This window comes from Nannobrachium achirus (genome assembly GCF_963921795.1).
Source record: "Nannobrachium achirus genome assembly, chromosome: 1".
NCBI lineage: Eukaryota > Metazoa > Chordata > Actinopteri > Myctophiformes > Myctophidae > Nannobrachium > Nannobrachium achirus.
The window spans coordinates 29,894,118-29,908,147 of record NC_137810.1 but is presented as its reverse complement, the minus strand read 5'-3'; the positions used below and the strand labels follow the sequence as shown (position 1 = coordinate 29,908,147).

General features: G+C 41.5%; 1 protein-coding gene across 2 annotated transcripts in view; it reads right to left on the bottom strand.

The window, feature by feature from the left end:
• Positions 1-5,188, bottom strand: part of rfx2 (regulatory factor X, 2 (influences HLA class II expression)) — a 39,928-nt gene extending 34,740 nt beyond the window's left edge. For both annotated transcript variants that reach the window (XM_080736295.1, XM_080736296.1), the window contains exon 1: positions 5,063-5,188. In XM_080736295.1, the coding sequence (XP_080592421.1) occupies positions 5,063-5,088 (26 nt within the window). In that variant the 5' untranslated portion in view covers positions 5,089-5,188. The remainder of the gene's footprint in view (positions 1-5,062) is intronic.
• Positions 5,189-14,030: the final 8,842 nt, after the last annotated feature.

Genomic DNA, 14,030 nt, shown 5'->3' with positions numbered 1-14,030 from the left:
CCCGACGCGTCGGTGAATCACAGGTCACTGTGGCACCCATCCCTGAGAGGCAACCAAGCATGACCATGATCACAGGCTCCAGGCTGTGTCAATAACGGTGCCCGTGGTTCACTGCACTTGTGATAAATGAGTGTAATGTGGCTACGCTATCAGTGCGTGTGCATGTTGTTCTACGTCAGGAGTCTTCAACGTTTTCATGCCAGGGACCCCTCAGTTGAGAGAGAGATGAAGCAGGGACCGGCGCCACAACCTTTTCATGGATTCCATATAGTTTCATCGTTTGACAGCACACTCAGTGTATTTTGGATTCGTGTCAATTTCTGTTTTCAGATATTTAATAACCACTTGAACCGTCAATACTTAATAAACTTCACCTTTCACTCTGTACTTAGTCTGCTCTTTTTCTCCTCTACACTAAATCTCTTTGCCGAAAATAGCAGATCTACAAGCTCACAACGCGTGAGCTTGTAGATCTGCTATTTTTGGCTAAAGTTCTCAGAATATGGATGCTAGTGTTCAAGTGGTTAATATAAAAAAAGAGTACAAAGATTTGGTGGCCCCCCCTGTAGTAACTCTGAGGACCCCCTATGGGTCCCGGACCCCCTGGTGAAGACCCCTGTTCTTCATTGTAACAACACAGATATTAAAAAGAAGATGATCCCGGAACGAATCGGAACGCAGATGAGATCACTGTACAAAAGGTATGGTGATAGAGCCTTAACTCCCCACCAATGGCTGCTTTCCATGTTCTTCCGTTCTCCTTTCTGAACACCTTCTCCTCCTGACCTGCCTCTGCAAGCCAAAACTATGCACTGCACTCCCACCACAAAGAGGGAGACAAATAGACTGATTAAAACCACTGACTTTTTAAAAGAATAACATTTCGCCCCCTGGCCCACCCCAACTCTTTTCTTTCCATGACTTTGGGTGTATTTGTATATCAAGTTGCCATGTAAACATAACAGCAACATGCTCAGATTGGGGGGCTGGGGGGTGAACACAGAGTTTCAGTGCGGTCATTCCTTTGTTTTCTTTGTAGCTGAGGAGAGTGTGTGACCAATCAAAGAGTAGATTCCGATTCAGTCACACCATGTAAAACCAAGCTGCATGTTCCATTAAATGAGGATTAAATTCTTGCTCTCCAAACAAATTGTGTCAAACATTTTGGTAAAAAAAATCTAGATGAACGGCAAGCAACAAATATTTATATAGAGAGAGAAGTGCTGCAAAGTGTACCTAGCACATACACCTGTCAGAGCAGTGACAAATGAGCCATCAAATCAATCATTGATTTGGAGAGAATTCTAAACCTGTTCTAATCTAAAAGACCAACAAAAAATTAAGAAAATGTGCCCCATTACACTTAAAACGAATGAAGGTATTGTTGAGCAGCATCAATAATGCATCTTCCCAACATGAATCATTCAGCCGTGTGCCTTGGAAGATAAACGATATGTAGAAATACACCTGTTACACTGCCATGTAGCATATACCATTATTACAAACAAGAGATACACCTGTTACTCCATCTTGTAGCATATTCCATTTGTACACACTTACACTTTACAAATCCAAAACATACGGTGCTCACCGCCTTGCCCCAAGTGCTCTATCTATTTGGAACCTCCTCGGGATGTGTCAGCCCATATTTTTCAATAAATTAGTGTTTTACTCAAGCTTGTCTCGAAATCTCACTGCAATTCCTTGTTTCCCCAAATGAGTGCTACTGCGCAACAGTGGGGAAACGGGGGAAACCAGGAAAAGCAATGAGATTCCGAGCTTAAGTAAAACACTCCTAAAAATATGGACTGACACATCCCGAGGAGGTTCCTAATAGATAAACACTTGGGGCAAGGCGGTGAGCACCTTATATTTTGGATTTGTACATGTTTGGAGCATAAAGGGAGTCAAGCGGGCTCACCGACCGTCCATTGTGGCTCGTCGTTATAACCCTGTAAGAGTAAAAACGTCTTCAAAATAAAAGTCCTCTTACGGGTGTTATTATTTATGACTATGTACACACCAGAGATAAACCTGTTACACCATCATGTAGCATATTCCATTAGTACAAACCAGAGATACACCTGTTACACCATCATTGTAGCATATTCCATTAGTACACATCAGAGATACACCTGTTACACCATCATGTAACATATTCCATTAGTACACATCAGAGATACACCTGTTACACCACCATGTAGCATACAGTATTTAGTACAACAGAGAGAGTGTTCATTGAAGAGTAAATGTTCTTGTTGCAAAGAGAGAAACAGTGCCTCAACAGGAAATAGATCATGCAAACGAGTAAGTATCAGACAGCGGTCTGCTAAATCCAGGATTGAAGGGTTCCCAAGCTTTGTTTTCAGAATGCAACCCCCCCAAAATGATCATATTCATAGGTCATATTTGAACAGGGGAACCCCCACCCTGACAAGCATTTGGAATTGCAGGCATTATATTTAGTTTGACTTGGTTCGACGGATAAACATTTTGAAAATAGACGGATTACAAGTTCCCAACACCTCACACTGCAAGGCGTTGTGAGCTTGTAGATCAGCTATTTACACAATGTTTGTCTCTTTCTTAGGTAGTATTTGACAATTTGATTAAAAAAATAATAATTGTCAAAACTAAAAAAAGGCATTAAAAAGTGACTTTAGAAATGTGCAGACAGACACCCTGTATACACTTACTGTATACTACTATGTTGGTTTGTTTACTGTTGAGTGAGAAAACAATGTTGCTAATCATATGGGTGGGGAGTGGGGACCCCCCTCAGTTTGGGAACCATTGTGCTAAAGTTGAAGAGTTGAATAGATTAGTTACTCAAAAGAGGGGAGAAAATAGTCGAGACAGTATGCAGGGGAGAATAAATGAGCCACACTCCACACACACACACTTTAACTGAAAAGACCAAAATTGGCCCTAATTCTCTTTTTCACTGTTATTATTTCTATGCAGCACCACAGTGGTATCAGGACTCACCTGTACACACAGAGCAATCAACTAACTGCACAGTCAGCAACACAAAGGAGTACTACACTTGAACAACGTGTGATTATCACCTGGAAGGCTTTACTATTAGCACACAATCACCAGACCAGTAACCTCGCCCACCAGGCTTTCTCAGAGAAAAAGCCTGGTGTTCGTTCACAACAGGCCGTTTGGTTTCCGCCTAAAGCGCGGAAACCACTAGAAGAAACGGCGTCGCTTTGATTTGGTTCCCTCCGTTTGTTTCCCAAATCCTTATTAAAATGCTCGAGTAGCCTAGTGTAGTCTTGCCAGTCGCTAAAAGTTGGACTCAAAGATGCATATACCAAACAAATTTTTCAAAAGCAAAACTACTCCGCATCAAGGAGTTTATTAGGTAGGCCCTAAAAGCGTGTCCTTGAGCGCAGGGGAATATTTTGGGTTAAAACTGAATCCGGTTTGATCTTTCCGGCAAATTGTAGTCCTTTGAGTACTACAACATGACGTTTTGTGGTTTCCGCTCCAGACCGGTTACAAGCCCGAAAAGTGAAGTGATCCCAGACTACCAGACCAGTGCAGCACCAGGCCAATACACAAGACGGAATGTTTACAAGAAGAGAATGTAAATAAGTAAACTAAACACCAGACTTCCGACTAACATACAATGACTTATTGTGCACAAGCTGTGAGGAATGTGTAGTTTCAGTATATCAAGCCCACCTCTCTTTGAAATGAGACCGTTAGGACAGACAGACATGCAGGACCACCAAAGAATAAATAATCATCACAGCGCCACCTAGCTGTAATATGCGATTGTTTTGTCTGGCGTGTGTGTGTTTTACTCGCAGAAATCTTTACTAACTCGTCTGTTCCAATAAGTAACAACACTAAAGAGGCGATTCAGTTAAGTTGCTTTGGGAGTGAATTCATTAACACTAGTCTGCAGTAACACTGAACGAGGTGCACAAGGCAAGTTATGTTGTGTATACAGTGGTGTAAAGTAACTAAGTACATTTACTTAAGCACTGTACTTAAGTACAATGTTGATTTATTTGTACTTGAAACCTGTACTTGCGTTGTGAGCTTGTAGATCTGCAATTTATTTCAAACATTTTGTACTTTTACCTTTGGTGCTTTAAGTACATTTTGATGCCAACACTTTTGTACTCAAGTACATTTTGGATTCCAGACTTTAAGTAACAGAGTATTTCTATATCGCAGTATTGATACTTTTACTCACGTCAAGTAAAACATTTTAGTACTTTTCCTACCACTGGCATTCAAAGAAAGTTATGTTGTAGGCTACCTACGTGATCGACAAAAATAGATATATAACCTATAAAAAAATACAGCATTTTGGTTGAGTAAGGTTAAACGTTGACGTTAACGTACCGACACAACTAGAATGAACGACATTGGGTTTGCCTGGAGAATGTAAGTAAATCCCATGATCGGTCCGTTCCAGTCAATAGTCTGTTCCCATGCAGGAGCTACAGACTAGTGCCACCTGCTCCCGATCAAAATGAGCGAGCAAAACACAAACAAAAAAAACACACACACAAAGCTCGATCAAACTTTAGGCGTGATCGTTAACGACAGAGACACATTGGCAATGTTCTACGACGGAAAAGATGTTGCACACTGCACGTATAACAGCCGTTCAAACATCGCTGTGGAACTATTACGCCTGTACGTGTTAGCATTAGCGAGCCACCTGTAGCTCGAACAGCAACATCTCCACGGCGTTACTTGCATAGCAACGACTCATAGCGACGACCAAGCCGCTTCCTTACAGTATAATATTTAAACAGCGCGTCCAGGAATGCCCCCGACATTGCCGATGCTTTTTAGCCAAGTTGTTATTACTTATGAGTTGTTGTTGGTGTGGATTTAGTTACATTAAATAAAGAACTGGGAAGCCCCGTTAACGTTACAGTGAACTTGGGGCAGCAGGAAGGAAGCGACAAGGAAGGGAAAGTTATGACATGGAAGGGAAACGGAGGCTGGCAATGCAACTCGATCCGGGTGTATTTTAATAATCCAAAGTCAGATTCATGTCATGTCTCTAATGCTGTAAATATATAGTCACCTTTGCCTTGAGAAAACTTCTGCCATGGTTGTTGTGCTCTCTTTATCCCTCTCTCTCTCTCACTTTCTCGCTGTCTTCCAGTTGCTGCAGGCTGCTGTTGCTGAGTGTTGCTGGTTGGTAAGTAACTGTCTCCACGGCTACAATCACTATGGTGCGAGCCTGGGGTCTCGTTGCTACCCTCCACTGGCTACGTCACTGAAACCACTAAACCCCGCCCAGTTCAATATGACCGCTAGGGGGCGGCCTTACCACTGAAAATATCTAATTGATTGATTGATTGAAGGCTTTATTAGAAGTTTGCATAGGAAAATGTACAGATTCATGACGGTACAGTTCACTGGTACAAGGTCTACTAAAAGGAGATCCATGAAAAGACTAAGCTTATTTCAACAGGAAACCATTAAAGTATCTCATATAACATTGAATGACAGACAAATAGAACACAGTACTATGCAGTAGATATGTAAAGAAAAAAAGAAAACAGTAGGTCTATACAATCAGTAAGTACAGTATATACAATATATACAAGGAAGGGGCAGGTAACAGTAAGTCTAAACAATCAGTATGTACAGTATATACAAGGAAGGGGCAGGGAGGGTAGGGTTGGGCTAGGTTTTTTACCAGTTGTGAACGGCTGCTGCCTGTAAGTGGTTTTTCAGGGCATTTTTAAAGGATGCTAGTGATCCACACTCCTTTATGACCTTCGGTAAGGCATTCCACATTTTTGTGGTGTAGCAGAAGAACGAGTTCGACCCTTTCTTTGAGTTGACTCTGGGTTGAACGTGATCTGTGGCACTGCCTCTGGTGTTGTAATTATGGACATCCTTAACGTTTATAAAGTATTTTGACAGGTACTTGGGTATCATAGTGGTGTGGTGTATCTTGTACACCAGGCCCATTGCAAGTTGCTGTACTCTGTCATCTACTCTGAGCCACCCTACTCTTAACTGGTGAGTAGCGGTGAGGTGAGTCTGATAGGGAAGGTTAAGCAGGACCCTAATTAGTTTATTTTGGGCTGTTTGGAGTTTAGTTTTAAGGGCTTGTGGGGCGTCACGATACCATACGTGGACTCCGTAGTCAAAGAGGGGCTGGATTATTGCACCAGCTATGGTCTTCAGTGTGTTGAAGTTGACCATTGGGGCGATCCTCTGTAGGAAACGAGTTCGTTGGTTGATTTTTTTTATTACTTTTGAAGTCATCTTTTCGCTGGAAAGATTAGCTTCAAGGATACATCCTAAGTAAGAGATTTCGTTTTTTCGTGTTATGACCTTGTCACCCACTTTGATTGTGAAGTCATCTACCTTTTTGAGATTATGATTTGATCCAAAGAGGATGGACTCGGTTTTTCCCAGGTGAATTGATAATTTGTTGTCGTTAAGCCATGTGCAGATCTTACTCAGTTCAGAGTTAAGTGTCTTTTCAACCTGCAAGTGGTCCTTGCCCGAGACTAGGAGAGCCGAGTCATCCGCGAACAGGAACAGGTTGCAGTCGCAAGCAGATGCCATGTCGTTCACGTATATTAGGAACAACAGAGGTCCCAGTATGCTACCTTGAGGAACACCACAGCTTACTGGGAGGGGGGGGGACAGGGTTCCGTTAATCTCCACCACCTGTTCCCTCCCCACCAGGTAAGATTGCATCCAGCTCACTGCTGCGCTGTCAAGACCGATGGCTTTTAGTTTCTCAATCAGAATAGCATGATCCACGGTGTCAAATGCCTTCTGGAGGTCCATCATGACCATGCCACTATATTTGCCCTGATCCGCTTCGCGTTTGATTTGGTCAGTCAAATAGAGAAGGCATGTGTCAGTGGAATGGGATTTTCTGAATCCAGATTGGAACTCGTAAATCAGATTATTCTCATCGAGATAACTTGCAATCTGTTCGTAGACTATTTTCTCCATGACTTTGGATATGGAGCTAAGAATGGAAACGGGGCGGTAGTTTCCAGGGTCTAGTTTGCTACCTTTTTTGTGCAGGGGGGTTACTTTTGCTAGTTTGAAGTCCTGGGGGACATGACCCTGTTCGATGGAAAGGTTAATTATGTGGGTAATGATTGGAGCAATGGTGGCGGCTGAATCTCTGAGAAATCTAGCTGGGATTTTATCAAGGCCAGTGGCCTTGTGCTGAGGTAGGGCGCTCAATTTTTTAAACACTTCATCAGTTGTCACTGTGGAAAGTTTAAAGCTGTCTTTTCTGACGCCCAGTTTTTTTTAGAATTTTTTAATGGGGTCGTTTTCACAGATGTTGTCAACAACGCCAAAGTGCAGTAACTACGAACAAACAAATGAAAAATGGGTTTAAAAGTGTTTCAACTGGTCAGACAAATGAGATATGGCACATAAGCGATATTACACTAATTGTATAGCCTATCTCTTCTTGAGGTAGGTTAATTGTTTATCCCCCAAAATCACAAAGGCTAACCTTTGGGATACACAAACGAGTCAGTGTATCCAAAAACGTAATTACTGCACTTTAGCTTTGTAGGGCTGAATTGTATACTCATCCTCACACCAAGTGAAACATGAGTTAAGTTAATTTGTTTGGAGGATAACACATAGGGAGGTTTACAGGTAAGGATACCTGACTCTGAATCAAAAACTTACCATCACACCACCAGTCAGAGCCTGCATTTAAATAGCCTACACTAGAAATCAATATGCCTGTTGGGCACTGGCCCACAATACCCATTGTGCCCATTGTACCCATTGTCAGAGCAGAGCAGAGTAGGCCTACCTGTTGTATGTTGTCTGAGTGAATACGCATTGTATCCATCTGTCTGTTTGTATGTCTGTGTCCCTTTTATACTCATATGGAGATGATGAGCTCTTTATCTGTCTGTCCTTGTCCCTTTTATTCCCATAAGGCAAGACCATGCAGTAGGCCTATGTTATAGGCCTATCCTCCTCAGACAGTTACATTTATTATAGGTTAAAATTCTCATAAAAAAAATGACCGACAGTACAAAGGCAGGGCATCAATTAAAACATACAAATGTGACTGAGAAGTGAACCTGAAATGTTCACCTAACTTGAGAAATGATGTCCCAACCAGGTAAAACAGTCACATCCGGTCCGGATTCCTGTAGAGCTTGGATGTGTGCATTCTCCAACACTCAATGATGGATTTTTGTTCAGGTGCATCCATCATGAAAACAAATAATAATAATAAAAATGAATACACAACATATACTTAATTTTTGCTATTTTTTAAAGTCTATCTAGAGGCTAAAGACTTGCAGCAGTTTTGGGTCACCCATTACATTATTTAGGTGAAGGCTGCTATGAAGTTGCGCTGCCTGGCAACCTCCTGTTTGTTATGTGGAGTGTGGTGGACACAGAAGCTTCACCTGTGTTTCAGATTCAACTGGTGTGAGGGTAAGTAGATAAGGACATAATTTAGATTTTGGGGTGAACTATTCCTTTAAAGCTGTACATATGTGGCAAGCTGGAACTATTTACTACCTTTACCACTACTGCTTATGTTTAGTATTTTCCAACCAACTCAAAACTTCTGTCACCTATACTGCTATTTATCACACCTGTTTTGCAATATATTTTCTTCTTTTGAGTTTTGAAATGCATTAGGCCTATATTATTAATCTTTGCGACTGAATAAAATATATTTCTGTTGTAGACTATTATATATATATAGGCTAGAAATGACTATCCTCAGACAGTTTACCTTCCACATGCATATAGGCTCCAATATTGTTATACAAATTGTTCATATTGAAAATCACGTGGACACATTGAATGTGTGTGATTTGTCTTTATTTTGTCCTAATTGTTAAGAATTAAATGTATTTGTAATGCAATTTTATGGTCGGATGTTAAAGAGAGAATACTTGTAATGAAACAAACACCACTAACAGGGTAAGTGATTTTCTTTGGTTTAAAAGTGTTAAATAGCTCTATATTCTGATAGTACTCATTGCTATAGAGCGTTTGTTCAGTAACAGGAACAAACACTCTTGCTCTATTATTAATTATTATAGTATGTCTCTCAAGCCCTATGTTAAACAGAAAATGCATTTTCAGGTCAGGATATACCAATTTTATCCAGTCAGGATTGCAAACTCTGTCAGGATACAGATTAAACAAGTGAAATTGGAAGTGATGACAGAAAGAGATGAGCTGACAAAATTAGAACTGGGACACTATAAAAAAATTAAGCTGATAAATGGGTAATCCTACTCTCTCCTGAGTGGCTGAAAGTTTGTCACCTACCTGAAAATGTGTTTTCTGTTTATTAAAGGGCATAGAGAGACCCCTGTGACTGAACAAACACTCTATACCAATTATTACTATCAGAATTGAGTGCTTTAACCTTTTAACAAAAAAAAACCTAAGTTTAAGCTCAGTGTGCCAAGTTCAACTTGAAATTGGCAGTTTTGTCTTCCTCCTGCTATTTGAATCTCAACCACATGATGGCAGCACATATCCATTTTATGGGACAAAGTGTTTTCTATCAGCAAGGTCAGCTGGGCTACTAAAGTTTAGTGTGTGTGTGTGTGTGTGTGTGTGTGTGTGTGTGTGTGTGTGTGTGTGTGTGTGTGTGTGTGTGTGTGTGTGTGTGTGTGTGTGTGCGTGTGCGCACGCGTGTGTGTATGGCATGTAAGTGTGCGTGCGTGCACGTGTGTGTGTGTGTGTGTGTGTGTGTGCGTGTGTGTGTTTGATTGATTAATTGAAGACTTTATTAGGTTTGCATAGGAAAAGTTACAGGACAGTACAGTTCACTGGTACAAGTGTGGCGGAGAGAGTCGCAGCCCCATCCTGAAGCCTCAAAAGTATCTGCTCTCGTTCCATAGGGATGTCCCTTTGGAGTGATGGTTAAGATATTGGACTTTCACGTGGGAGACCCGCGTTCGAAACCGAAGCCGCTTCCAAGGAGTGGCTTTGTGTGTCCCGTACCTGTCCCGTGCATCCCTGCGCTGTGATTGGTTAGTTTTGTCTGTCCCGTACATGTCCCGTGCATGCAGAATTGAGGATTGGTCAAGCTTCACATGACAATTTGGCCCTCCAGACAAAATCATCCATTCATTCAGAATTCATAAAAATATAGAACTAAAGCACACACAGAAAGTATAGATCTAGAACACCATAGAATAAAAATTCACCGCTTCACTTCGAACTGAGGTTTGATTTTTTTCAATTGAGGTCCGCATTAAATGACAGAGAAATAAATGGTGTGTGTGTGTGTGTGTGTGTGTGTGTGTGTGTGTGTGTGTGTGTGTGTGTGTGTGTGTGTGTGTGTGTGTGTGTGTTAAATGGCATGAACACTCCTGCCCTATAGGCCTCATGGCTCGGCAAGGCTTACTTATACTAATTTAATAAAAACTAGAGCATGGCAAAAAGTGAATTAACTGTAACGACGTACCCAAAAAAGAGGATTAATGAATGATTAATGAGTGATTAATGAGTGAGTGATTAATGAATGTATGGTTGCAGAAAGAAAACAAGTACTATATAACTGTTGATCTAAAATCAAATTGATCTGGGGGGGGAAAAACATTAAGAGGGGGAGGAAATATGAATAATAGACCTGAATTTTGAGGTTATTCATTATGTGATAATATAGCAAATATCCAACCCAATGCTTTCCCAGCAAGGACCTGGACCAATCAGTGACGTCTCGATTGGGGCCAGATCATGTCAAACCATGACTAGTCAGATATGGCCTAGAATATCACCTGATTTCAACCAAAATAAATCCTGCCCACGAAAACGGACGTCCTGGATTAATCAGAGAGGGTCCGATCGAGGCCAGATATCTATCATAACTAGTCAAATATGTCCCAGAATATAACCTTATATGCTCATATTTCAACTAACATTACAAATGATTACAATAATCCTGTCAAACAAAAAAGTTCATATGACGTCCTGGTAATGACGTCAAGATCATTCCCATATGGGCTGTGATCTGGCCTTGTTCTGAATGTCACCGGAGTCACTGGAGGATGTTATCATAACATCATCATGACGTCATTTGGCTTGCAGGGTTCCTGCCTTGGCTAGTATGTTATGGAAACTCACATTGTATGTTCTATGCTCAGGTTGATAACCCTGCCTTATCAAATTGTAAATTCAACCATGGTTACCTCTGTGGCCACCCTACTTCTTTATCAGCACCAAATGGATTATGTAATAATGTCTATCCGTTTGTCTGTGGGTTTGTGTGTCAATGACCAATATATCACAACACTTAGTTGCCAGTCTGCATTGCAATGAAATTGTTGATTTTGATGATCCCATCATCCCATGACCTTTCCTCTCATGCCACCATCAAGCCACATTTTCAAAGTTGAAAACTGTTGAGATTTTTATTACTGTATGCTTTGTCAGAGTGGATTCTTCCAGTTAGAAACTGGTTCCATTATACTGTATGTAAAACAACTGGAGACGGTTTATTGTCACAGTAGTTTTCCCCTTATTTTTCCAAGACACACTCCATCATCATACAGTCACATTGTTTGTGCACATGGTGCATCTTGTGTGCTTTTGTGTGATAGCATTACACATGTTTTCCTTACTTCATGAAGATATTCTCAAAATCTAAGAAATTATGTTAATGCTTTAAAATAACTCTCTTGGTAACCTCTATAGCAATGGTGACCTAAGGTAACATAAAAATCAGGCATGAGGGAAACAACTTCAAGCAAGATCTTTAAATAGATTAGAGAGTGGAAATGGAAAATGTATAGTGAAATGAAATGCAGAATAAAAATCCTGCCTGCACACAAGTTCCAAGTCTGCAAGTTCCATTTATTTATTTGTTTTATTTATTTGTTTTAGTTTTTGTTCTTTTCATAAAATAAAGGAAGCAGAAGAGCGGGGCAGACTGTCACGCCTCTCACAGCGCCGTATTAGAGTTCTGTTTGGGCACCCCGCTCTTTTATTCTACCTATGAGGGCGGACAGTGTATTTCATTGGGAATGGAGGTAGAATAAAAGTGTGGTGTGACCATGCCCTTCAGAGGTAATTTAAGGTCTGATTTTGTTGCACAACTAACATTATCAGCAACCAAATGCAATACCTTGGTTGACTGTTGACCTATTTCCCCTGAGAGAAGTTTCTAAATTTAAAAAAAGTGGTGGTAGTTGGGAAAGAAACTGCCATGTGTGTAAATAACCTTTGGGCATGTACACGTGCATGTGTGTGTGTGTGTGTGTGTGTGTGTGTGTGTGTGTGTGTGTGTGTGTGTGTGTGTGTGTGTGTGTGTGTGTGTGTGTGTGTGTGTGTGTGTGTGTGTGTGTGTGCACTTGTGTACCTTTGGGCTACTCAAATACATACACTTCCTTTTAGTGTGGGGATTTAAGGGGAGCAAATGCTAATTTCGTGCAAATTTGTCTTAAAGCGCACAATTTTGCACAGATGTAGCCCAGGGCTGGCTCTAATGATTTAGCTAGGGCGCCCGAGCCGACGACCTTCGGGGTCGCCACAGCGGCCAAATCAAGTTGGCCTCCCATTGACTTTCTATACAGGAGGAAAATACCCAGAAAAACATTTTTTTTTCTGGGTATTTAAGTAGGATCTGAGGGGTCTAACTAGGGGTTTGTCATAATGCTGAATTCATTGCAGGCATTTGTTTTACACAAAAAACATTCCTTGGGCTAGAAATGGCCTCAGAAAACGATGCATGTATGGGTGAGCATTCATGTTAAGTACCATGCATAGTAGTACATAAACAACGCGGGGATACATAACGAACGGAGACGGAGAGTACTTTGATCCGGTCTCTCCGTAACTCCGGACGTAATTGTCTCTGTCCGTAACGTTACGGACAACACTCAACCTAACGGATTAAAACCGATAAAAACGTACGTACACATGAAGTACCCGTGGCGAACTTTTGTCAACCGTGGGGGCAGTAGAGGGAGAAATGTTTCGTCTTTTTTTCTGGTATCCATTTCGTAGTAGCAGTAGTAGGAGGAAGTAAAAAATAAATAAATCACAAACGCTGAACAGTGAACAAGCCGTTCAGGACGCAGACCTGTTGCCACTTGTACAACTGCAGTGCACACAGCAGCAGCGGAGGCAGAACGCAGAAGCAGCAAAGTGCCAGTGTCAGATCATGATACCATTTTAAATGATTATGATTGGTTTTAAAAGTTGTTCTACTTTATCCAAATAATAATATTAATAATAGGCTTAATAACAGCATTTTCCGACGGCGACGGCGTGCAGGGACATCAACTATGGAGTGAAAATAGAGTACGATGCCATTGAAAGAACGCACAGCACGGCTGTAGGCTATTTACTTAATGCATGTAATCGCCGATGCCTATCAACATGTTTGCTCATTGGGAAGATGCATTTGGGTGCCATCTATTGGATACAGTATGTAATTGAACCGTATATAACACAGAGAACGGACGGAACTATGCATGTCGACGCAATTACCGTAAGTTCCTCCTGAACCCCAAACGTACACAAAATCATCCATCCGTAACTATAAATGGCCCTTTAGTCGGAGGCCTTAGGGTTTTTTTTCTCGTGCTAATCAGTCTAAAAGTGCAAAATTTTGCACAGATGTAGCTCAGGGCATGCTCTAATGATTTAGCTAGGGCGCCCGAGTCTGCGACCTTCGGGGTCACCACAGCTCCAGAAAACACCCACAAAACTCTGAAAAGTGATGACTCATCACTTTTCATTACTAAACACAAGTGTTTCGAACGAAACACCTGTTTATTTAGGTCTGGAAGGAGGTACTCCCTCCTTTGGGTGGCGCTATTGCGTCAGCCTCACAACAGAACGTACTCACGTTAACTCCCGCAGGGCGATCCCTGATTGGCCGGAGGGCTTGTCACTCAAGTTTTACGGTACTGGGTCAGTCCCCCATAAAACCTGTGGCATCCCACAATACTGTCTCTTGAAAGCATCTGCTCCGAAAAATCGAACAGAGGGCAGAGACTCGGAGGGAGTACCTCCTTCCAGACCTAAATAAACAGGTGTTTCGTTCGAAA